Source organism: Artemia sp. Qi Xiang Cuo, chromosome 7, assembly GCF_049724085.1.
Source record: "Artemia sp. Qi Xiang Cuo chromosome 7, ASM4972408v1, whole genome shotgun sequence".
Classification (NCBI taxonomy): domain Eukaryota; kingdom Metazoa; phylum Arthropoda; class Branchiopoda; order Anostraca; family Artemiidae; genus Artemia; species Artemia sp. Qi Xiang Cuo.
In genome coordinates this window covers 80,604,442-80,628,731 of record NC_142800.1, presented here as the reverse complement: position 1 = coordinate 80,628,731, position 24,290 = coordinate 80,604,442, and the positions used below count along the sequence as shown (strand labels likewise).

Sequence of the window (24,290 nt, the reverse complement as noted above, 5' to 3'; positions counted from 1 at the left end):
ACTTCAAGTTCAAAACATTCAGCAAACTATAGTGTTTTCTCTAACAATGATGTAAATGAAGCAGCGTGCTGCATTTCAGCTATTTCCTTCCTTGTTACTTTAGTTAAGGGACGGGACCTAGATATCATCAACTCAATTATCTAAAGCTGCTCGGGAGAGAAGTTTATCATCCTCACAATTGCTTCCATATAGAGCAACTGGAATATAACTGTGAAAGATTCCATTTTTCTCTGGAGCCCAGCTGCTTCTGCCCGAGCTTCACTATCAGCTCCCTCGCTGACTGCAGACAGTACAACCAGAACACATTAATATCGGAGTCTTATCTTCGATATTGATCGATACCAGTATGACCACCTTGTCGCAGCACTCCTTTCTAATTCCAGGACTGACAGTTGAGTAGCCTTTTGGAAAAAGGCATCGAGTGGTATGTTTACTTTATTCGTAAGTCAATAATATGATTTGCGAAAAATTTACCTATACATAAATATATATATATATATATATATATATATATATATATATATATATATATATATATATATATATATATATATATATATATATATATATATATATATATATATATATATATATATATATATATATATATATATATATATATATATATATATATATATATATATATATATATATATATATATATATATATATATATATATATATATATATAACAAGGCGGGAATTTCTTGTCCACGGCGGGAGCCGCAACAAGAACTTCGCATACTTAAAAAACGTGGATCTGAGCTTTCTTTTCTCTGGCTCGGGAAAAAATCTCCAAAACGGGCTTATATATAGGAAATGGGAAAGGGGCACTGCGTTATAAAGTCGAGCCAGAATTAAACGGTTGAAACGGATTTTAGATGAGACTACTCTACTGTAAACAAAAGCCAGGCGTTTACGGAGATGATCAATAAGAAGGGAGTGGGTAGTTTTTAGATCCTTTCCAATTGGTAAACCAAGGTAAATAATTTTCGAGACATGGGCTACAGACAGTTCTCCCAGCCTCAGAGACGAGACCTCTTCTTGGCGCCAGTTGAACAGAAGAATATCCGACTTCTGCGGGTTGAATTCAAGACCAATGCGACTGTAATTTGATTGTAGTGTGAAGAAGGTGGTCTCTGTACCTGCAACTCTGCGGGTTGGGTTCAGAATGTCATCGGCGTAAGCTTTCATTGTAACGTCTATGCCACGAGCTATGCATGTTGTCTCGATAGTAGACTGTGGTTCAATAATACAATTATTAAAGGCACAAGGAGATGTGACTGATCCTTGTCGAGCACCCTTTTTTACTGGGACCACAGGATTCCCTCGGTAGGACAGCATCACGTCTGGTGTATATTCAGTGAGGGATCGACCATGGCCAGGAAGTAGGAGTTCAGCCTGTAGGTGGTCGTACATATCTTTAATGGGTAGTAGGATGTCCTTCTGTACACCTCTCTTTCCCATATCCAGAATGAGTTGGTCACGGTGAAGTGAGTCGTAGGCACGGCAGACGTCATGCAGACCTATAGCAATGAACTCTTTTGATTCATCAGCGTCAATCAAGACTGAGGCCAAAAGCAGAAATGGCGTGGCCGCAACCAAGACCCCTCTGGAACCCAAACTGGGAAGGGGGAGTCCAGAATTTTCCCTGGATTTCATCAATGACCAAAAGTTCGAAGATTTTGCAAAGCGTTGGTGCTACTGTGATCGGTCTGAACGAAGCACATTCCGAAGTACTTTTTCCTTTCTTCAGGAGTGGCCTAAGCGACCCAGTACTAAATGCCGATGGTACGAGTCCAGTAGTGAAGATCATCTGAAAGAGAAGAGTTAGGTGCCCCATGAAAGTTGGGCTGCAATGGCTAAGGTGAAGGGCGGATACACGGTCAATGCCAGCCGACTTCTTCTTTTTCAACCGTCGGACCGTGGACGCAACCTGTGATTGGGTAACTATGAAATCTGTATCTGGAATTGATGAGAGGAGGGATGAAACCTTTTCTTGAACAGAAATTTTAAGATTATATTTTTGGGCTGAAAACTCACCGAAGAAATAGTTTATCAATGTTTAAAGATGGGATATCCAACTCGAGATCCGCTGACTCTTTCTTATCAAAATTTTTCCAAAGCAGATTAGGATTTTTAATGACTTTCCCAGAAAGCTCTTATTTTAACTGCACACAGTGACGAGCAACTTCCTTCCCAAACCTACGCTTAGATGCAACTCTAATCTCTTTAACTACTCCTGAGTGTGGTCTACCACATTCTTTCCATATCCCGCACCAGAAGGTAGCTCGGTTGTATGCTAATTGTAGCAAAGGGTTAGAAGACCATCCCTTTTCTTGAGTTTTTTGTCTGTCACGAGACTTGGGTACTCCCTGAGATTCGGCAAACAGAAGAGCATGGGTCAGTTCAGCGTAATAAATATTAAGACGTAGCCGCGCATCTCTTTCATCACGATGAGAGAATTTCATAAGTATGTCAAACAGTACGTGAATTTTATACAGAACAAGATCACAAGAACCTTGAAACTTTTCTTTATCAATTTTACGCCAAACCGGAACGTCATGCCACCTCTGAGTGAATATTGACGAATTATTCACAGCGGAAAACGAGGCAGGCCTACTGATAATACACTGAACTGGGAAATGATCCGAAGTGAAACTATTCTGAAGGACAAGCACCTCACGTACTGTAAAAGAACTAAAGCTAACTATATGGTCTATATTGGACGTAGAGCCAGATTGGTGGATATGCGAGAAGTTCTGGTTCTTCGGTGAATAGTAAAACGGTTCTCTAGTATACCTATTAGAATGCAACAACGACTATTTTGGGCACTTATATCAACTTCTAAATTACAGTTAAAGTCACCCACTATTATGCACTCAAGGGACTCGCGTTTGGCTTTTTTAAGGCAGCGGGCTAGTTTGGCAGCACTTATAGCAAAAGCGCTCAGATTTGTTGTCACGGTAATCAGTTGGAAGGTACACATTTATAACTAGCAGGTTATCTAGTCTAATTGCAAGAAAATTGTCACTGTTGTCGTATACTTGTCACGTAAGACGATTGCTAGACAAGATGGCAGCACCCCCAAACGAACGGTCCCGCGGAGATGAACGTTTTGCAGGCACGGAGAACACAAAGTAAGACGGCCAGAGATATAGCAGGTTTATGCCTGCTTCTGTGGTGAAATATTCTTGCAGGCATATTGTATTATATTTATTCACAAACTGGTCAACCACAAGTGACTGCTCGGAAAAATTTCCGTTTATATTCCAAGAAATTAGTGAAATGTTAGATTTCGTTATTCATCATGTTAATGAGTTGCCTTTAGCTGGTTTTTCGGACACTTTACGATATAGCAGGTACGACCCGCTTTCTTGCAGGAAACGCAAAACATAGCACGAGTACACTTTTCTGCATCGTTCTTTTTGGAGACGTTGTCAGACGCGCCACATCTGGAGCAGACAGCTATTGTAGCACTCGGCAGCTAGGTGACCTTGGATGTGGCATGAGTAGCAATGACGGGGTAAGAAAAGGAATTCTTCAGTGGGTAGTTTTTCGTAATAGATCTTCACAGATTCCTTAAGAAATTTATCCAAATCCGATCGACAGCTGAAAAATACATTGAACATACAGGAACTGTGAAGCAGTTCAGACTGCGTAGTTCTGGGGATCAGCACAGTTAGCTCATCCGCCGATGCGTCAGAGGGGACTCGTTTCACTACACCAATATAATTAGGGCTCTTTAACGAAGAAGATATCTGCGTCTGCTTGGGCTTGATTGACTGAACAACGGTTTAAGCTGTGTTTTTCGATTGAAACACTAGTTTTTAGTCTAATTTGACTCTCCGTAATCCATATATATCACTAGTTTCTACACATGCTGAATCTATGAATCTCTTTCTAGCACGTGGGGTATCAAGAAAATCGGGCATATTTTTCAGAACGATTGAATAGAGGGGTTTTTCAGGCTGGTTTGAAGCGCTTGGCCATTCGATGGGTTTGTTGGCATTAATAGCAAAATGGTTTTTAATAACTCGAGACAATTCATTCAACTTAATAGCTACGGTTGCTGCAGTAGCTTCACTAGTAGCTGGGACTGAGCCGGGAGAATCAATAACAGAGATCGGTAATTTGATTTTCTTGGCAGGAACCTTGTATATCCATCTGCCAGGTTCTGTAAGAGTCCCTTCATCTTTTAATCTAATTTTACAGCGTGCAGTAAACTACAGTAGCTTATAACAATTATTTGGTTTTCAGGAATTCTTTAGCCGTGAAAAATTTAACACCAGTAGAAATTCTTCATTCTAGTTTTTCTCTTCTTTCTAGGCTATAGCTTACAAAATTCAACACAGCATTCAAGAATAATTTGACCTCTATTTCCATCGACGTCACGAAAACAACGTGGTACTGTCGACGCACCTTAAGAAAAGGTTGAATATTGCTTATAAGATTTGCGTAATAAAATCTTCTATTGGCAACTTCCAATCGGCAACACTGAGCTGAAATAATTGTTCCCAGGGGAAATCACAGCGGTAAAACTAACCAAGCCATAGATAAGCCGATTATAAAAAGTCTTCAAATAAGTGTCCACTGGGAAATTACTCACAATGTAAAACAGGGTTTTATCCAAAAAAGAGTTCTTTACACCACAAGCTCTAGATCAAGACTATGTATATAGATATATATATATATATATAATTGAGCTATATCACCAACATTAAATTTGTATTTACTTAAGTTTCTCTCAGCTCCTGTCCCGTGATAAAAATTTTCAAACTGAAGGAGTTTAACCTGGGTGTTTGACAACTTGGCTTTAGTTTTTATTTCAGACCATCAACAATCGAAAGGTTTCATTTTGTTAACTTTTCATTGAGATTTTTGTGTGACGTTTGGAAGCCGGAAGTAAGTTTATATGAAAAAGGCGACAGCTTGTCCTTTATCTTGACCGTGCCGAGTAAAAATCAGGGCAATAATACCATGTATAGGTGAAAGAATTTTGAAGGCACTTTCAGGAAGTTTGCTTCAGGGAAGAGCAAGCAACCCCGGAAAATAAATACAGAGCTTAAAAAATAAGTAGATATAAGTCTTAACACTCATTTGGTGATGAATGACATTTTTTTTTTATGAAAGTAATTTGTTTTACGTAATAATTTTGGAAAATTGTCCACTTTATGTCCCAAATGTGTCCATTTTTTGCCCCATTATGTCCAGGCACATAGAAATATGTCCTTTGGACATAAAATATGTCCAGTTGGCAACCCTGTGCACGACCCAGTTGCACTATTAATCTCACTATTATCTAAGTTAATCTACATATAAATGTAGCAGTTTCAAAATTTTGACTAATTGCTAATTGTAATTTTGTTCCTGTATATTTTGTAAAAGAAAAAAAAGGCCTTTTTGGGAGGAAGCTTGGGCCCCCCAGAAAAATTACGGTGGGCAATGGCCCCCCCCCCCAAATGGAGCCCCTGCTTGAAAAGGTTCTACAGAACACGCAAATATTTTATTTTAATTATAGCTTGGCAAAACTATTTTGTTTAAGTGGAACTAAATGCAAAACGATAAGGCTAAGTTCATTTGAAAAAAATAAAAAGTTTTCGAAGGCCATTTTTAAGCTCACAAATGTTGAAGGCTTACCGAAGGTATTTTAGATCTTTTCACAGTGAGTCTGTGAAATGCTATTTATTGCTCTATTTTTGTATATGTATACACACACATGATATATATATATATATATATATATATATATATATATATATATATATATATATATATATATAATTTTGTCTCTTAAAATTTATTTTTTTCATTTTTTGGTTTTCTTAAATTTACACAATAGACCTTACATTTATGTCTTTGTTTAACTTCGGCGATACAATTTAGGAGTCAACGCGAGTTTTAGTTGAAGTTGGGCATTGAACATAAGTTTATCTCCTGTTTTCCAACGAGACATGTTCAGCTTTGTCACTTGAAAAAAGAATCTGAGGGGTATATCGTCACAAGAGAGGGGATTCTAAACTTCCGGTTTAAAACTTTCGGCTATGGAGCTTCTAATGATACCCTTTTCACGCTACCCATCCTTTACATACCATAAATGACACTAAAAATTGCCATTTTGGTGTCATATGGCATTTTACAATGGATTTGTCAAGACAAGCCCGTAAAAACACGTAGATGTGAGCAGTTTTCAAGTGACCCATTAAACATCTTTCTACGATCTTGAGGTAGCCTGCTAGTTCTGGTGAAAAAAAAAGAAAAAAAGGGAGACACATTACTGCTAGCCATGCAAAAGTGATTTTCCGTGTTTCCAAGATGGGAAACTAAAAAACTGTTTTGTGGATTTAGATCATGAAAATCGGATTTGGTATCCTAGAATTTGAATTCCCGTGTATTCTGGCCCTCTTAGGATAAAAAGTGATGTTTTTAACACAAAATGGCACTATACTAGGGTATTTGCATCTGACAATCGTTGTTCTTAAGACGTGCCCTCCATTTCTTACACCTTTGTACACGTTAGTATGTGGTTTTTATTTCACTCAGAATTTTTTTTTGCAATAAGAGAGGAGCCTATCAGATCCCATATTGTACTTTAAGTACAAACATACTCTTTTAAATGAAGGGAGTTTAGTTGGTAAGTATTGATCTGGGATACCTCTTACGAATGTTCTGCAAAATTAGACCTAAGAATGCACTTTTTGAGCCTTCAAATCCCCCCTCTCCTACAAAAAGGTCCACTAACTTATTATAATAATACGTGCAATACTGTGTAACTGTTAGTGTTCATGGAAACCCATTGTGTAAAATGATGGTTCATTTTGTATGGATTGAATGTTTGGTTTAGGAAAAATGTGCTACCACATAGCGGTGCTAGGTGCTCCTCTCCCCCGCGGAAAATTCCCTTCCTGCTAAAAAATTCTCCCGGACAATCCCTCCGTTCAAAAAAAAATTATGTGTAAAATTGTTCATCCAAAGAGAAAGAAAGACCAATAAAAAATTCAGTATATGAACCCAGACAAATTTCTCCCTTCGGAAATATCCCCCCCCCCTTTCCCCACCAGAAAGCTTACCCGTGAAAAATGTCCGCATGTTTCCCAACAACAAATGCTACGTGTAAACAATGGAAAATTGCCAAACTTATAGCCCTTCCCAAAGGGCTGTGGGAGGAGGGGTCTGATCATCCCCAGAGGCAACTTAATGAAGCCGACCTTTCAGTTATGCTGAACCAAATACCTAAAACGAAATTTCAATCGGAAAAAGGGGGCGTGGGAAGGGGGCTAATTGCCGTCTACCAAACACTTTTAAGTGTTTGGTCACTGGAGGATGCTCTTTCGACGGAAATTGTTAATTTTGGTCCTTTTTTGGGAGGGAGAACACCCCTCCTCCTCCACATAGCATTGATATCTTCCAAAAACGTGAGGCTTTGCAAATAGCTGGATCCTGGCTTAATATGGCAACCCCTGGGGGAATAAATAAAATAGACATGCGTATCCGTGACCAACCTTGTTGGGAAAAACATAAAATTTCGTGTAAGGCACTTATGGACTTGGAACCTCGGATACAGGGCTCTGAACTTTTTTGAATTTCATGATGTGGTTATGATGTTAAACTTGATATTTAAGGGTTATCGCTATTCTTTTCCTAAAATTGTACTTATTTTATAGTACTCATAACTTCTGATGGATAATATTAAACATAATGAATTTTACATATTTGGAATCGACATAAAAAGTAGATTCGTTTGATGTCTATGTTGTCATCAAACTCTTGTTCTTTAAAGTTCCATTTTTTATTACACATAGGTAGCTCGCATCAAACCTTTAAAGGTTTGATAATTTCGTTCATCTATTTCTGTTGTGTCTCAGCAAGATATGAAACCTGTACAATTATTTTAACTTACTGTAAATTGAAAGAAATGTCAAAAATGACGGAGAATTTAAAGCCCCTTTAAAGCTTCTGAATTTAAAGCGTCTTATCACTGACACAATATCAGTACTGAATCGTTAAATCTTCCATATATCATTTTAAACTGTAATATGTTTTAAAAAGCTAAATTTTGATTCAGTTGCTTTTAATAAAACTGTTTTTCAGGAGGAAATACGGAAACTGTTGGGAGCACGAATTGCCCCCTACCTATATTTCCTATAGCCCCTGATCTGGGCAGTTGTATGTCAGCGTTTTGGCCAAATTTTAGATCACCCTATAACAGGTATGTAACTTAACGGTCTGCTTACAATTAACATTTATTTTTTCCATTGCAGATTTTCTTAGATTTTTTTTTCTTCTAATTATTCTTTCTTGTACACATGCAAGGTTTTACCTTACAACTTGAATGGTTTTTTTTTTAATTGACTTGAAAATAATCTAAGTTTAATTTGATTTGTCGAATAATTGTGTTCTCTTAATACTGGTAAAAATAATAGTGTGTTTTTTTTAACGTAGGAGTATTGTTCCTTACTCCTTTGGCCATAGCCGCAATTGATTTGGGCTTCATTATGAACAGACTCAAATAACTGAGTCGAGCCTCAGGTCACAAAAGCCTATTGCCTCCATACCCAAAAAAGAAAAAATTAAGCACTAATAGCCGCTGCGCTGTTGGTGCTCCTTTTAGACTTGATATTTTGAGATTGGACTTGCCTATCTCTTTCAGGGTTGCCACCCTGACCTGGAAGAATTTACTAAATCGGAGAGGAAACATTTTCTAGATCGCATCTGTTTTTACTAAATGCTAAAAAAAATTTCATCACCATCACGCATCGACTTTTACTATAGGAGAATAATCAAAAGGATTTTCAGAGTCTTATTTCCTTTCTTCTTCTTTTTTCCTCTTTTCTTCTTTTCTCTGTCTGTTCCTCTTTTCTTTCGTTTTCATATTATGATTGAAAATCTCGCAAACCTACAAGTTCAAATTTCCTTTGTTATATATATATATATATATATATATATATATATATATATATATATATATATATATATATATATATATATATATATATATATATATATATATATATATATATTACTTTTAATTTCTCTCAACAGGCTCCTTTTTCCTCAATAAAAATTTTCAAACTGAGGAGATTCACCAAATCCCCTTGGGTGGTTGGCTTTTGTTTTGATTCCAATAGATTCCCAATCATCACAAATCCAAGTGTCATTATAGCATAGCTTCATTTTTGGTTGGTAAGATTTGATACACAGAAAGCTGATTTTGTCGACCTTTAGACGCCGGAAGGGAAGCGTCTGTTTATGAAAATAGGTGACTGTTTGTCTGTCTCTGAGACAGACAGGCAAAATTGTAAATTGTAAAACAGACAAGCAAAAATTGTAAATTGTCATATGTTTACGATAATTTTTTCCCCTGAATTCAAGGAAAATAAAAAAAAAGTTTTGTTTACTATATATCATGACTTTTTACTAGATTTCGGGAAATTTACTAGATCTTCTAAATTTACCAGATTTTTTTTTACTAGATCTAGTAAAATCCTACTGACGGTGGCAACCCTCATCTCTTTTTCTCTCTTTGTAGAAGAGCCTTCCTTGGTAATGTCAGTGCCCACTATTGTTTTCTCTTATCTTAAGAACCTTGATTGTTTGCCTGTTATTTCAAGCAAATTTATGGTCCTATGTCAATTCTAAATTCGTGGTCAACCTTCTTAAGACCATAGGCGGGCGTGCCGTGTTTACCTCTCATTACAGGCAATCTAACGGTCTTATGTCAATTTAAAATTCTTGGTCAGCGTTCCTGAGACTCTAGGCAGGCAGGCATGCCTTTCCAAAAACTAACAAACAAGTATGTGTCCAATAAGAGTCATGTGTACTCCTGCCATTTACCCGTGCCCCAGCCATTTAAACATTTGCCTCTCAATTACTTGGACTATCTGTCTTGGCTTTTCTCTGTCTACAATTAGCCATGTCTTGATGCAACCTACTGCAAAATACTTGATAACTTCAATTCAAAATCAAATTCAATTCAATTCAAAGTTGATTTTGAATTGAATTTATCAAGTATTTTGCATTAGGTTGCATAGGTTGCATCAAGACGTGGCTAATTGTAGACAGAGAAAAGCCAAGACAGATAGTCCAAGTAATTGAGAGGCAAATGTTTAAACGGCTGGGGCACGGGTAAATGGCAGGAGTATGCATGACTCTTATTGGACACATACTTGTTTGTCCGTTGATTTTTGGAAATCCAGCTAAGGTTGAATGTAAAACAGGACTTTCTCAAATGGGTTTGGTCGAGTTTATAATAAAAGATGGAAAGAGAATAGCCAGCTTCACGGGAGGGAAGGAAGAGTGAAGATTTGAACTATTGCGGACAGAGGAGGAGCTTGCCGGGTTATGCTGGCCCTAAGCGGTTTGGTGCTGCATCGAGTTGTCAGCAGTTGTAATATTTGCTTAGTCTGTTCCTTCAAGCCTTGTCTCATTTTTGTTTTTATTTTTGTACTATATTAAGTTTGATTATGTTTTGTGTCGCATATTAATTCTTAACCATCAAAAGAGATGGGACTCTATGACCTGTTTTAATTAAATCGTATCTATCACGGGCTCCAGGAAAACCAAATATATTAGCAGCAATAACTTCATGCTAAACTGCAATATTGTTTCGCCAGAAGTTACTAAAAAAATATTTCAAACTGGTTGCAAAGTCTATTTGAAGCATGCCAAAATCGCGACTTGGAATGTTCCAAAGCTAAAAGACAATTACCGTGTTCACAATTTGACTGATGAATTTGGATCTTTCGAACTGGTCCTCTTAGGATCCGTGGAAACCCACTCTTCTGTGTTAGGAAACAGGAATTGAGTTGACCTAGAGTTTATTTATTCAAAGAGGAAGGCTAGGGTGTTTAGGCAGAGATTAGGGCTCATGATGAAAAAGGAAGAGTCAAGTCCTGATGTTTGTTGGGAACGTGTTAATATTAATTTGAGTCTTGTGCACTTTTTGACTTACAAATTCAAGGTATCAGTCATACGGACATATGCCTCTATAAAGCTGAATGTGCGAAGTGAGTGTTGTGGAGCAATAGGAACGTGTAAAGCTGTACTGGCCTCATGAGGCTTGGTGCTGTGATGAAGTGTCAGTAGTAGTAGTAGTAGTGAGGATGTTTATGATAGGAACCAAATCCTTGGTCTTATGCTGCTCATTTCCAATGAAAGAAATTTATTGGTGCATCTTTCAATTATAAATATAGTTTAATAAAACTTTTTATAAGTTTTAAGTTGGTAGCTTAGATTTGCAAAGCGATTTTTGGTACGTACTATATTTTGAATACTGACAAAACGGCTTTCACAATCGATTTGGAGATTTTTTTTATTACGTAATATTGTGATGTAATGTTAAAAATAAATAATAATTGCAAGCCTTTTTTTATAATGGTATCTATGGAAACTTTTTGGTTTATCCCTTGTAAGTAAAACTATCAAAATAGCAAATGTGTTGTTTTTTAGCATCCGAGTTTGGCAAAAGGAGACTGCCAGGAGTTTTCCAAGTGTCACCAATCGCTGCAGAAAGGGCTAATATCAGTTTATATTAATTTTATTATAATTCATGAAAATATGCATGTTTAATACTTTGGGTGATTGCCATTACAATGCTGTGGTTTGTTTCGAGCACAGCATATGAATTATAGGAAGTATGATCTTTCCCTATCTCACCCATTATAAAAACCCGGACCGAGGTGCGAGTGCTCCAGAGAACGTAGAAACATAAGCGACATTAGATCTTTTCACGGGTAGACAAGTCAGATTTTTCTTGAACGCGAAACTTGGCTTCAACGTTGGAACACTAAATTTTGAAGAAACTAATTTGAAATTAATTTATTCCAATACATATATCAAAATCGGTAATTAGTAGTGCAATGTTATTATTAGATGTTTTTAGGAATTAAAAGTAGGCTTCGAAGTCTCAAGTTGGTTTCAAAGGTATTTTGAGAAAGTTTCTGCCAAAATATCTGTTCCAGGGTAATTGGACCGCTGATGGCAGATCAAATGAGAGGAGCTGTTTGTACGCGCTAATGCAAGAATAAGTGGGGGGAGTTGTTTGTTTGCACCGATAATGAAGAGCCAGAAAAACTGACTGCTATATCTTTATACTGTGGTTTTGAGCAAATAAACAATGGAAAGTATGACTCTCCCCCGACATCAAGATCGTTCCTTTAATGTCCTTTCTTTGAGATATGTTCTGCCCTTTGGCACACTTAATTTTGGGTTTATCACATTGTTGTTTCTCAGAGCACTCCAACTCTCCATCCCTACCCCCAATAACCCCTTAAATACGTGCCTGTTCTGAATTTTCTTTTTCAGTCTTGTTTTCTTCCTCTCTTACTTTGATTTTTTTTTTTTTGCGGGAGAAAACAAAACAGTGAGCATATATTATTCTAATGGGTTTTTTAATCCTTAGGTCAGAAAAATTTTCAAGCAATCGACATTGGAGATTGAAGATTGCTAGTTGTTTTAGTCAATCCTGAAACACGGTTTTTTATACTTTTAAGAGTATCAGTCGCCAGTTCTTATAAGCCAATATGTCAGTCAACGTAAATAGTCGGGTTACTGATGCGTTTTATCGGTACAAAATGCCCAAAATTCTGGCCAAGGTTGAAGGCAAGGGCAACGGAATCAAGACGGTTCTCGTTAATATGCCCGAAGTGGCAAAAGCGCTTGGAAGGCCTCCTATGTGTAAGTAGTTTTTTTTCCTTACATGGTCTCTGGTAAATCATTTCACCTTATAGTTTTAGCGTGGTGTATTTTAAATATTTTTGCTTTTTTGTTTGCTTTTTTTTATAGGACTTACTGATGTATCGTATATAATTTTGACGGAAGATATTTTAGTTATTAATAGAGCTAAGTCTGGCCTTTCAGCTTGTGTTAATCGTATTGCTATCTCTTGCGGCTCTGTAGGACCTCAAATTAGCCCTAATAAATACGAGTTTCTGTTTTTTTTGACGCTGCTGTAGTGAAGCCGTAGGGAAAACGGAAAAAATTTTTGGCAAAAAGAAAAAACAACCTGAAACAAGAAAAGCATAACAACAAAGACCACGGCTATGAGATGAGTCTGATAAGATTATGATAAGGCCCTAAAAAAACAAAAAAGCTTTTCCTTTGGCAGTTTATCCGATAGTTTATGAAACAAAATAATGACTCCAGTATCTTCAGAAGCCTGGTGTACTTTCGGGCAGCTGCGCAAACCACTGTGGTTGAAACGGATGTGGTCAGAATGTAAGAAATTCGATGTTTGATGATCAAGTAGCCTACATATGATGACCAAGTGATATCGTTACTACTTTGCTAGGTCCTTTGCAGAAAATTAAGAAATACAACAATCGTTTCCGTTAATGCAGCATAGATTAGATAATATTAAATAAAATGTGCCAAACCGAGTGTATAAACTGTTTAGATATTTAGACAGCGCTTCTTAGAGTACACTATGGGCAAGGTAAGATATCTTGCCATATTGATTCTGCCCAGTTTAGACAGCACCCAGGAAATATTCTTGGCTTTGCGCATTCCCCGTAATATCGATGCGCTGAATCCCTACCAAGATCACAAATTGAAAAAGATTAACCTAACAATGCAACTTTCATATTTTTTTTGTAACTTTATAAAAATTCTTCAATTCCCAGCCAGTTTTGTATAGTTTTGTTCAAGTATATTCTGAGTTTTGTTCAAAACAAAACTCAGAATATACTTGGTATACGCAGGCTCCATACTCCCAACACATGCTGTGTGACCTCGTCTTTAAAGGCAGAGAAAGAACGGCAACTAGAACGGCTAAAATGCCTAAGAGCTACTTGCATCATGAGACGGTCGCAACAAATCAGTAACTGCGATTTCATGATGTGCGGACATAAACGTACAACGTCAAGCACAATCAAGAAAAGACGATTGAAGTGAATTAGCCATGTAATGTGAGGCCCAGTGGAGACCCTAAAACAGTAGGTCCTTACTGCAGTGCCTCCCTCCTCCTGGAAGGAAAAAATTGGGAGGCCAGATCAATTCATGGCATAACGTCGTAAAGAAGGACGTCGAACCACTAGGCGGGTTCTGAAAATATGGCTACAAGTGGGACAATTCGTGGCTTCAACTCATGCGACCGCGGAAAGAGGACACATCACTTTGACAGAACCCGGTCCAATAGCTTCCTGGTGCCGAATCGGACTGAATAGCCTGTGCCTTGTCTTAAATAAGTAAGTATCGACATTTGGCAATCATTTTCCTGTTATGATGACCTCCTATAATGTCTGTTACGAAAGTCTTACCGCATATTGTAGCATAACAAACAGAACTCCTCTCCGGACTAATGTCGGAAAAAAACCCTTCCCGTCTAATCGGTAGGTGTCAGTGATAATCCCAGTATTCAAGAAGGAGACAATTTTGATTCTTGCAATTACCTAGGGATATCACTCATTGGTATGGCTATCAAAATGTTCGCAATGATTCTGCTCAAAAGACTTGAGGCAGCAAGGGATGAAGGAACACACGAAAACCAGTGCAGATTTCAGTAGAAAGGTGGGTGCTACTCCCACGATGACCACGTGGTTTATGGTTTTCTCAGTGAGAATGAAAAAACAGGAATTTTATCCCTTTTATGGATGTTTTCTTTGACGGTTATGTGTGTTGGTCAATTTATTTGATGTTTTTCACGGATGTCAACAGCAATTCATGTCTGTTTGATGGTTTTTGTCAGTGAGAATGAAAAAACAGGAACTTTCTCACATTTATGGATGTCAACAGCAATTTATGTCTGTTTTATGGTTCGTTGTCAGTGAGAATGAAAAAACAGGAACTTTCTCACTTTGATGGATGTTTTATGGTTCATTGTCAGTGAGAATGGAAAAACAGGAATTTTCTCACTTTGATGGATGTTTCAAGGTCGATTTATTTGCTGTTGTTTGTCCAGGTGTAATGACATTGGGGCGATTTACATAATCGGTGGGGGAATTATTGGTTCACAAATGGGGAATTAAGAAACAGACATCCCTTCATTGTTGTTTGGCTAACCTAACCTGAGAAATTGATTTACATAATCGGTCGGGGAGAATGTATTGATTTACGAAAGGGGAATTAAGAAACAAATATGGCTTCTCTGATCTTTAGGCTAACCTAACCTGAGAACTTGATTTACATAGTAGCTATGGGACTGTATTGATTCACGAAGGGGGAATTAAGAAACATTATGGTTTCTTTAATTTTAGGTCTGAGGGATAAACGTTCTTTAGGTCAGAGAGAAAAATTAATATTCTATTTTTAAATAGGGCTTCATTGATCTTTACTGTCAGGAATTAGAAATGACATCACTTGTTATCTTGGAATTATGCGGGAGTCTAAAGAGATAGAAATTCTATTTTTAAATACAGCTTCACTGAGCTTTAAGTCGGAGAGATAAATTGATATTCTAACAAAACCTTAATAGTGTAGCTAGGAACATTTATGAGATGAAGAGATTAACGTAGGAAAGGGTTTCCTAGAAATTTGAAATGTGACAGCGCAGAGATGCCAAAAACAAAAGGAATACGCTGAAGTTACGATTAGGGATTATTTGGGCGAAACCGTTTAAGGTAATTATTTCGGCGAAACAGTTAGAGACATTTTAAAAGATGATTTAAAAGATGATTTTAGAAGAGGATTTGAGGGTGAAACTCTGTGGTCGTCATAATACACAAGTTCCATTTGCACAGTGTTGTGAGGTCCCCTACCACAACCCCAAAGAGTCCTCATACCCCACCCCAGCCCCGAAGGGTCCTCATACCCCACCCCAACCCCGAAGGAAGCCCCCGGTCCTCAAAGGTCCACCGGGCTCCCAAAGGGCCACCCGGCCCTCAAGGGTCCCCCAGACCCCCAAAGGACCCCCCAGGCCCCAAAGGCCCCCCCCTATGCCCCCAAAGGGCCCCCTCCCCCTCCCTCCCTCTCCTCCTCCCTCCTCACCTTCCCCTCCCCCACCCCCTCCTCCTTCTCCCCTCCTCCCCTCCCTTCCTCCCCCTCCCCTCCCCTTCCCTCCCCCATTTTTTAATATTTTTTTTGTGCATTGAGACACAGAAGGACCCCCTCCCCCGCCCTCCCCCCTAAAGGGCCCCCGGCGCCCCAAAGGCTCCTGAGCCACCATTTTAATACGTTTTTAAGGCTTTATTATATCTTTTCAGAACATATTATTATTTTAGGGAATTATTTCGGCGAAACAGTTAGAGACATTTTAAAAGATGATTTTTGAAGAGATTTTGGAAGAGGATTTGAGGGTGAAACTCTGTGGTCGTTATAATACACAAGTTCCATTTGAACAGTGTCGTGAGGTCCTCTATCCCCAACCCCAAACGGTTCCAATCCCCCTACCCCCAACCCGAAGGAAACCCCAGGTCCTCAAAGGTCCCCCAAGCTCCCAAAGGACCACCCGGCCCTCATGGGCCCCCCCCAGACCCTCGAAGGCCCTCCCTGGGCCCCGTCTTTCGTTGATGTATGTTGTCTGAAACCTATGATTTGGGGTGTATGGGTTGCTATTTTTGACTTTTCTGAGCTGGATTTCTTAGTCTTTCATAGGTGTGTATTGTCAAAAACCTATGATTTGGGATTGGTGGTTTGATATTTTTGACTTTTCTGAGCTGGATTTCTTACCCTTTCATAGGTATTTGTTGTCAGAAAATTATGATTTGGGATGTGTAGTTTGCTATTTGGACTTTTCAGAGCTAGGATTCTTAGTCTCTCATAGATGTTTGTTGTCTGAAACTTCTAGTGTAATTTTATGTGTGTGTGTGTAAGTTTTGTGTGTGTGTGAGTTTTTTTGTGTGTGCCCATATCAATTCTATTTTCCTAAAATAATATAAAATTTTCGTGTGCGTGTGTGTGTGTAATAAGTTTTTGTGTGTGTGTAAGTTTTTGTGTGTGTAAGTTTTTGTGTGTGTGTAAGTTTTTTTTTTGTGTGTGTAAGTTTTTGTGTGTGTGTAAGTTTTTTGTGTGTGTGTAAGTTTTTTGTGTGTGTAAGTTTTTTGTGTGTATGTAAGTTTTTGTGTGTCTGTAAGTTTTTGTGTGTGTAAGTTTTTGTTTGTGTAAGTTTTTTTTTTGTGTGTCTGTAATTTTTTGTGTTTGTGTAAGTTTGTGTGTGTGTGTGTGTAAGTTTTTGTGTTTGTTTGTCATTTTTGTTATTTTTTTCAGTTTTTGTGTGCTTTTAAGTTTTTATGTGTGTGTAAGTTTTTTTGTGTGTGTAAGTTTTTATGTTTGTTTAATTTTTTGTGTGTGTGTGTTTTTTTGTGTGTGCCCATATCAATTCTATTTTCCTAAAATAATATAAAATTTTCGTGTGCGTGTGTGTGTAATAAGTTTTTGTGTGTGTGTAAGTTTTTGTGTGTGTAAGTTTGTGTGTGTGTGTAAGTTTTTTTTGTGAGTGTGTTAGTTTTTGTGTGTGTGTAATTTTTTTGTGTGTATTTAAGTTTTTTGTGTGTGTAAGGTTTTTGTGTGTATGTAAGTTTTTGTGTGTATGTAAGTTTTTGTGTATGTGTAAGTTTTTGTGTGTGTAAGTTTTTTTTGTGTGTGTGTGTAAGTTTTTGTGTGTGTGTAAGTTTGTTTGTGTGTGTGTGTAAGTTTTTGTGAGTGTGTAAGTTTTTGTGTGTGTGTAAGTTTTTGTGTTTGTGTAAGTTGTCGTTTGTGTGTAAGTTTTTTTGTGTGTGTAAGTTTATGTTTGTGTGTAAGTGTTTGTTTAATAAGTTTTTTTGTGTGTGTAAGTTTTTTTGTGTTTTTAATTATTTGTTTGTGTATGATTATTTTTTTGTTTAATTTTTTTTTTGCGTTTTTTATTTTTTGTGTATGTTTAAGTTTTTTTTGTGTATTTAAGTTTTTTGTGTGTGTAAGGTTTTTGTGTGTATGTAAGTTTTTGTGTGTATGTTGTGTGTTTAAGTTTGTGTGTGTGTTAGTTTGTTTTTGTGCGTATGTGTGTTTGTGTATTTATTTGTTTGTGTGTGTGTGTAAGTTTATGTGTGTGTTTAATATAATTTTTGTGTTTTAGTTTTTGTGTGTGTGTGTGTGTAATATTTTGTGTGTGTGTGTATTTTTTTGTGTGTGTGTAAGTTTTTGTGTGTGTGTAATCTGTTTTGTGTGAGTAAGTTTTTTTTTTGTTTTTTTAAGTTTTTGTGTGTGTGTATTAGATTTTTTTGTTTTTTAAGTGTTGTTTGTTTGTTAAGTTTTTTTGTGTGTGTAAGGTTTTGTGTGTGTAAATTTTTTGTTTGTGTTTAATTTTTTTTGTGTGTGTAATTTTTTGTGTTTGTGTAAGTTTTTTTTTGTTTGTTAGTTTTTGTGTGTGTGTGTAATTTTATTTGTTTGTGTATTATTTTTTTTGTGTTTAAGTTTGTGTGTGCGTGTAAGTTTTTGTGTGTGTAAGTTTTTGTGTGTGTGTAAGTTTTTTTGTGTTTGTAAGTTTTTTTGTGTGTGTGTAAGTTTTTTTGTGTGTGTGTGAGATTTTGTGTGTACACCGATATCATTTCTATTTTCCTAAAATAATATAAAAATTTCAACTTCAATTCAGATTTTTCTCAAACAGATGAAAAAATTTAAAATACTTTTCTAAATTTTTCATATAAGATAGAAAAGTTCAAGTTCTCTTCTGAATTTTACCAAAGAACAAAATTCAATTCTAATTTCTCCAGAGAAAATAAAAAGCTTCCTCTTCAGTTTTAAGTTCACCAAGACATGAAAAATTTAAAGTTCACTTCTAAATTTTTCCGTAGAAGATAGGAAAAGTTATACTATGATTGTGATTTATTTCCAGGAAGATAAAAAGTTTCACTTTAATTCTAATTTTTCTTAAATTCAATTCCGACCTTTCTCAAAGAGATGAAAAAATTTAAAGTTCTGTTCCAAATATTTTCCCGGAAGAAGAAAAGTTCAACTTCGATTCTGAATTTTTTCAATGAAAATGAAATAAGTTATTAATCAATTCTATTTTCCTAAAATAATATAAAATTTTCCACTTCAATTCAGATTTTTCTCAAAGAGATGAAAAAATTTTAAATACTGTTCCAAATTTTTCTTACAAGATAGAAAAGTTCAAGTTCTCATTTGAATTTTACCAAAGAACATAATTCAATTCTAATTTCTCCAGAGAAAATAAAAAGCTTCTACTTCAGTTTTAAGTTGACCAAGAAATAAAAAATTTAAAGTTCAGTTCTAAATTTTTCCGTAGAATAAAGGAAAAGTTATACTATTATTTTGATTATTTTCCGTGAAGATGAAAAGTTTCACTTTAATTCTAAATTTTCTTAAATTCAGTTCCGACTTTTCACATAGAGATGAAAAAATTTAAAGTTCTGTTCCAAATTTTTCATTGAAGATAGGAAAAGTTATACTTTGATCCTGAATATTCAAGTTCTCTTCTGAATTTTACCAAAGAACATAATTCAATTCTAATTTCTCCAGAGAAAATGAAAAGCTTCCACTTCAGTTTTAACTTCACCAAGATATGAAAAATTTAAAGTTCACTTCTAAATTTTTCCGTAGAAGATAGGAAAAGTTATACTATGATTGTGATTATTTTCTATGAAGATAAAAAGTTTCACTTTAATTTTAAAGTTCCTTAAATTCAATTCCGACTTTTCTCAATGAGATGAAAAAATTTAAAGTTCTGTTCCAAATATTTTCCCGGAAGAAGAAAAGTTCAACTTCGATTCTGAATTTTCTCACTGAAAATGAAATAAGTTATTGATCAATTCTATTTTCCCAAAATAATATAAAAAGTTTCCACTTCAGTTCAGATTTTTCTCAATGAGATGAAAACATTTTAAATACTGTTCCAAATTTTTCACAGAAGATAGAAAAGTTCAAGTTCTCTTCTGAATTTTACCAAAGAACACAATTCAATTCTAATTTCTCCAGAGAAAATAAAAAGCTTCCACAGATTATTTTCCATGAAGATAAAAAAAATTTTCCCTAGAAGATAGGAAAAGTTATACTATGATTGTGATTATTTTCTATGAAGATAAAAAGTTTCACTTCAATTTTAAATTTTCTCAAAGAAGTGAAGAAAAGTTCAACTTCGATTCTGAATTTTCTCAATGAAAATGAAATAAGTTATTGATCAATTCCATTTCCCCAAAATAATATAAAAATTTTCCACTTCAGTTCAGATTTTTCTCAAACAGATGAAAAAATTTTAAATGCTGTTCCAAATTTTTTCATAGAAGATAAAAAGTTCAAGTTCTCTTCTGAATTTTACCAAAGAACATATTCCAATTCTAATTTCTCCAGAGAAAATAAAAAGCTTCCACGTCAGTTTTAAGTTCACCAAGACATGAAAAATTTAAAGTTCAGTTCTAAATTTTTCCATAGAAGATAGGAAAAGTTATACTATGATTTTGATTATTTTCATGAAGATAAAAAGTTTCACTTTAATTCTAAATTTTCTTAAATTCAATTCCGACCTTTCTCAAAGAGATGAAAAAATTTAAAGTTCCGTTCCAAATATTTTTCCGGAAGAAGAAAAGTTCAATTTCGGTTCTGAATTTTCTCAATGAAAATTAAATAAGTTATTGATCAATTCTATTTTCCTAAAATAATATAAAATTTTCCACTTCAATTCAGATTTTTCTCAAAGAGATGAAAAAATTATAAATATTGTTCAAAATTTTTCATAGAAGATATGAAAAGTTGTACCTTGATTGTGAATATACGTCATGAAGATATGGAGCTCCAATTTAATTCTGAGTTTTCTTGAAGAAGTGCAAAATGTACAAGTTCTCTTCTGAATTTTCTTAGAGAAAAGAAAAAAAAGTTAGATCAATTCTGAAATTTACAATTTAAAATGAAAAAGCTTCCATTTCAGTTCCTAATTTCTCAAAGACATAAAACATTTAAAGTTCAATTCTAAATTTTTCCTTAGAAGATAGAAATGGCTATACCATGATTGTGATTATTTACCATGAAGATAGAAAGTTTCACTTTATTTCTAATTTTTCTTAGATTCAGTTCATTCATCTAACCACCACAAACAATAGGTTAGGTTAGGTATAAATAAATATTAATAAATAATTAGAAACATTTCTCCATGTTTAAGTTAGGTTAGGTTAGGTAAACTTATCACGAGCACTCATGATAAGCTAACCTAACCTAACTTAAACATGGTAAAAAGATTAAATTAGGTTAGGCTAGATTAAGTTAGGTTAGGTTAAGTTAGGTTAGGTTAGCCTACGTACGCGCGCGTACGTAGGCTAACCTAACTTAATCTAGCCTAACCTAACCTAATTTAATCTTTTTACCATGTTTAAGTTAGGTTAGGTTAGCTTATCATGAGCGCTCGTGATAAGTTTACCGAACCTAACCTAACTTAAACATGGAGAAATGTTTCTGATTATTTATTAATATTTATTTATACCTAACCTAACCTATTGTTTTTGGTGGTTAGATGAATGAACCGAATTTAAGAAAAATTAGAAATAAAGTGAAATTTATTATCTTCATGGTAAATAATCACAATCATAGTATAGCCATCCCTATCTTCTATGGAAAAATTTAGAATTGAACTTTGTATTTTTTATGTCTTTGAGAAATTAGGAACTGAAATGGCAGGTTTTTCATTTTCAATGGTAAAGTTCAGAATTGAGCTAACTTTTTTTTTCTCTTCTCTAAGAAAATTCAGAAGAGAACTTGTACATTTTGCACTTCTTCGAGAAAACTCATAATTAAAGTGGAGCTCCATATCTTCATGAAGAATATTCACAATCAAAGTATAACTTTTCCTATTTTCTATGAAAAATTTGGAACAATATTTTAAATTTTTTCATCTCTTTGAGAAAAATCTGAATTGAAGTGGAAAATTTTATATTAATAGGAAAATAGAATTGATCAATAACTTATTTCATTTTCATTGAGAAAATTCAGAATCGAAATTGAACTTTTCGTCTTCCGGAAAAATATTTGGAACAGAACTTTACATTTTTTCATCTCTTTGAGAAAGGTCGGAATTGAATTTAAGAAAATTTAGAATTAAAGTGAAACTTTTTATCTTCATGAAAATAATCAAAATCATAGTATAACTTTTCTTATCTTCTATGGAAAAATTTAGAACTAAACATTAGATTTTTTATGTCTTGGTGAACTTAAAACTGACGTGGAAGCTTTTTATTTTTTCTGGAGAAATTAGAATTGAATTATGTTATTTGGTAAAATTCAGAAGAGAACTTGAACTTTTCTATCTTCTATGAAAAATTTGGAACTGTATTTAAAATTTTTTCATCTGTTTGAGAAAAATCTGAACTGAAGTGGAAAATTTTTATATTATTTTCGGGAAATAGAATTGATGAATAACTTATTTCATTTTCATTGCAAAAATTCAGAATCGAAGTTGAACTTTTCTTCACTTCTTTGAGAAAATTTAAAATTTAAGTGAAACTTTTATTTCTTCATAGAAAATAATCACAATCATAGTATAACTTTTCCTATCTTCTAAGGAAATTTTTTTTATCTTCATGGAAAATAATCTGTGGAAGCTTTTTATTTTCTCTGGAGAAATTAGAATTGAATTGTGTTCTTTGGTAAAATTCAGAAGAGAACTTGAACTTTTCTATATTATATGAAAAATTTGGAACAGTATTTAAAATTTTTTCATCTCTTTGAGAAAAATCTGAACTGAAGTGGAAACTTTTTATATTATTTTGGGAAAATAGAATTGATCAATAACTTATTTCATTTTCATTGAGAAAATTCAGAATCGAAGTTGAACTTTTCTTCTTCCGGGAAAATATTTGGAACAGAACTTTAAATTTTTTCATCTCATTGAGAAAAGTCGGAATTGAATTTAAGAAAATTTAGAATTAAAGTGAAACTTTTTATCTTCATAGAAAATAATCACATTCATAGTATTACTTTTCTTATCTTCTACGGAAAAATTTAGAACTGAACTTTAAATTTTTCATGTCTTGGTGAACTTAAAACTGAAGTGGAAGCTTTTTATTTTCTCTGGAGAAATTAGAATTGAATTATGTTCTTTGGTAAAATTCAGAAGAGAACTTGAACTTTTCTATCTTCTATGAAAAATCTAGAACAGTATTTTAAATTCTTTCATCTGTTTGAGAAAAATCTGAATTGAAGTGGAAATTTTTATATTATTTTAGGAAAATAGAATTGATATGGGTACACACAAAAACTCATACACACACAAAAGCTTACAAACACACACAAAAAATTACACACACAAAAAAACTTACACACACACAAAATATTAAAAAAAAACAAAAACTTACACGCACACACAAACAAACCAGAACACACAAAATAACTAACACACATAAATTTACACACACACACACAAAAACATACACACACACAAAAACTTACACACACACAAAAAATAACACACACAAAAAAACATACACACAAACAAAAAATTACACACACACAAAAACTAAAACACACACACACACAAAAACTTACACCCACACAAAAAAACTTACACACACACAAAAACTTACACACACACAAAAAAAACTTAAACACACAAAATCTAACACACACACACACACAAAAACTTACACACACACAAAAACTTACACACACATAAACTTACACACACACACAAAAACTTACACACACACAAAAACTTATACAAACACAAAAAAACTTACACCCACAAAAAATAAATAAACCACACAAAAAAACTTACAAAAACAAAAAAAATTACAAAAAAACAATAAAATTACACACACACAAAAACTAACACACACACAAAAACTTAAACACACAGAAAAAAATTTACACACACACAAACTTACACACACACAAAATCTTTCACACACAAAAAAACTTACACACAAACAAAAAATTACACACACACACAAAAACTTACACACATACAAAAAAACTTACACACACAAAAAAACTAACACAGACAAAAAAACTTACACACACATAAACTTACACACACACAATGACTTCACACACACACACACACACATAAACTTACACACACACACAAAATCTTACACACACACAAAAACTTATACACACACAGAAAAACTTACACACACACACAAAAACTTACACACACACACAAAAACTTACACACACACAAAAAATTACACACAAACACAAACTTACACAAACACGAAAACTTAAACAAACATAAAAAGTTACAAACACAAAAAAACTTACACACACAAAAAAACAAAAACACACAAACAAACTTAAACACACACACAAAAAATTACACACACACACACACAAAAACTTACACAAACACAAAAACTTACACACACACAAAAAAAACTTACACACACAAAAACTTACAGACACAAAAAAACTTACACACACACAAAAACTTACAT

The 24,290-nt window shown here is 34.6% G+C and overlaps 1 protein-coding gene across 1 annotated transcript in view; it reads left to right on the top strand.

Moving 5' to 3' along the window:
* The window catches only part of eIF5 (eukaryotic translation initiation factor 5), a 75,861-nt gene that overhangs the window by 23,528 nt on the left and 28,043 nt on the right, over positions 1–24,290 (top strand). The window contains 2 exon segments of the mRNA XM_089092615.1: positions 8,092–8,209; positions 12,401–12,675. Of these exon segments, the coding sequence (XP_088948741.1) occupies positions 12,522–12,675 (154 nt within the window). The 5' untranslated portion in view covers positions 8,092–8,209; positions 12,401–12,521.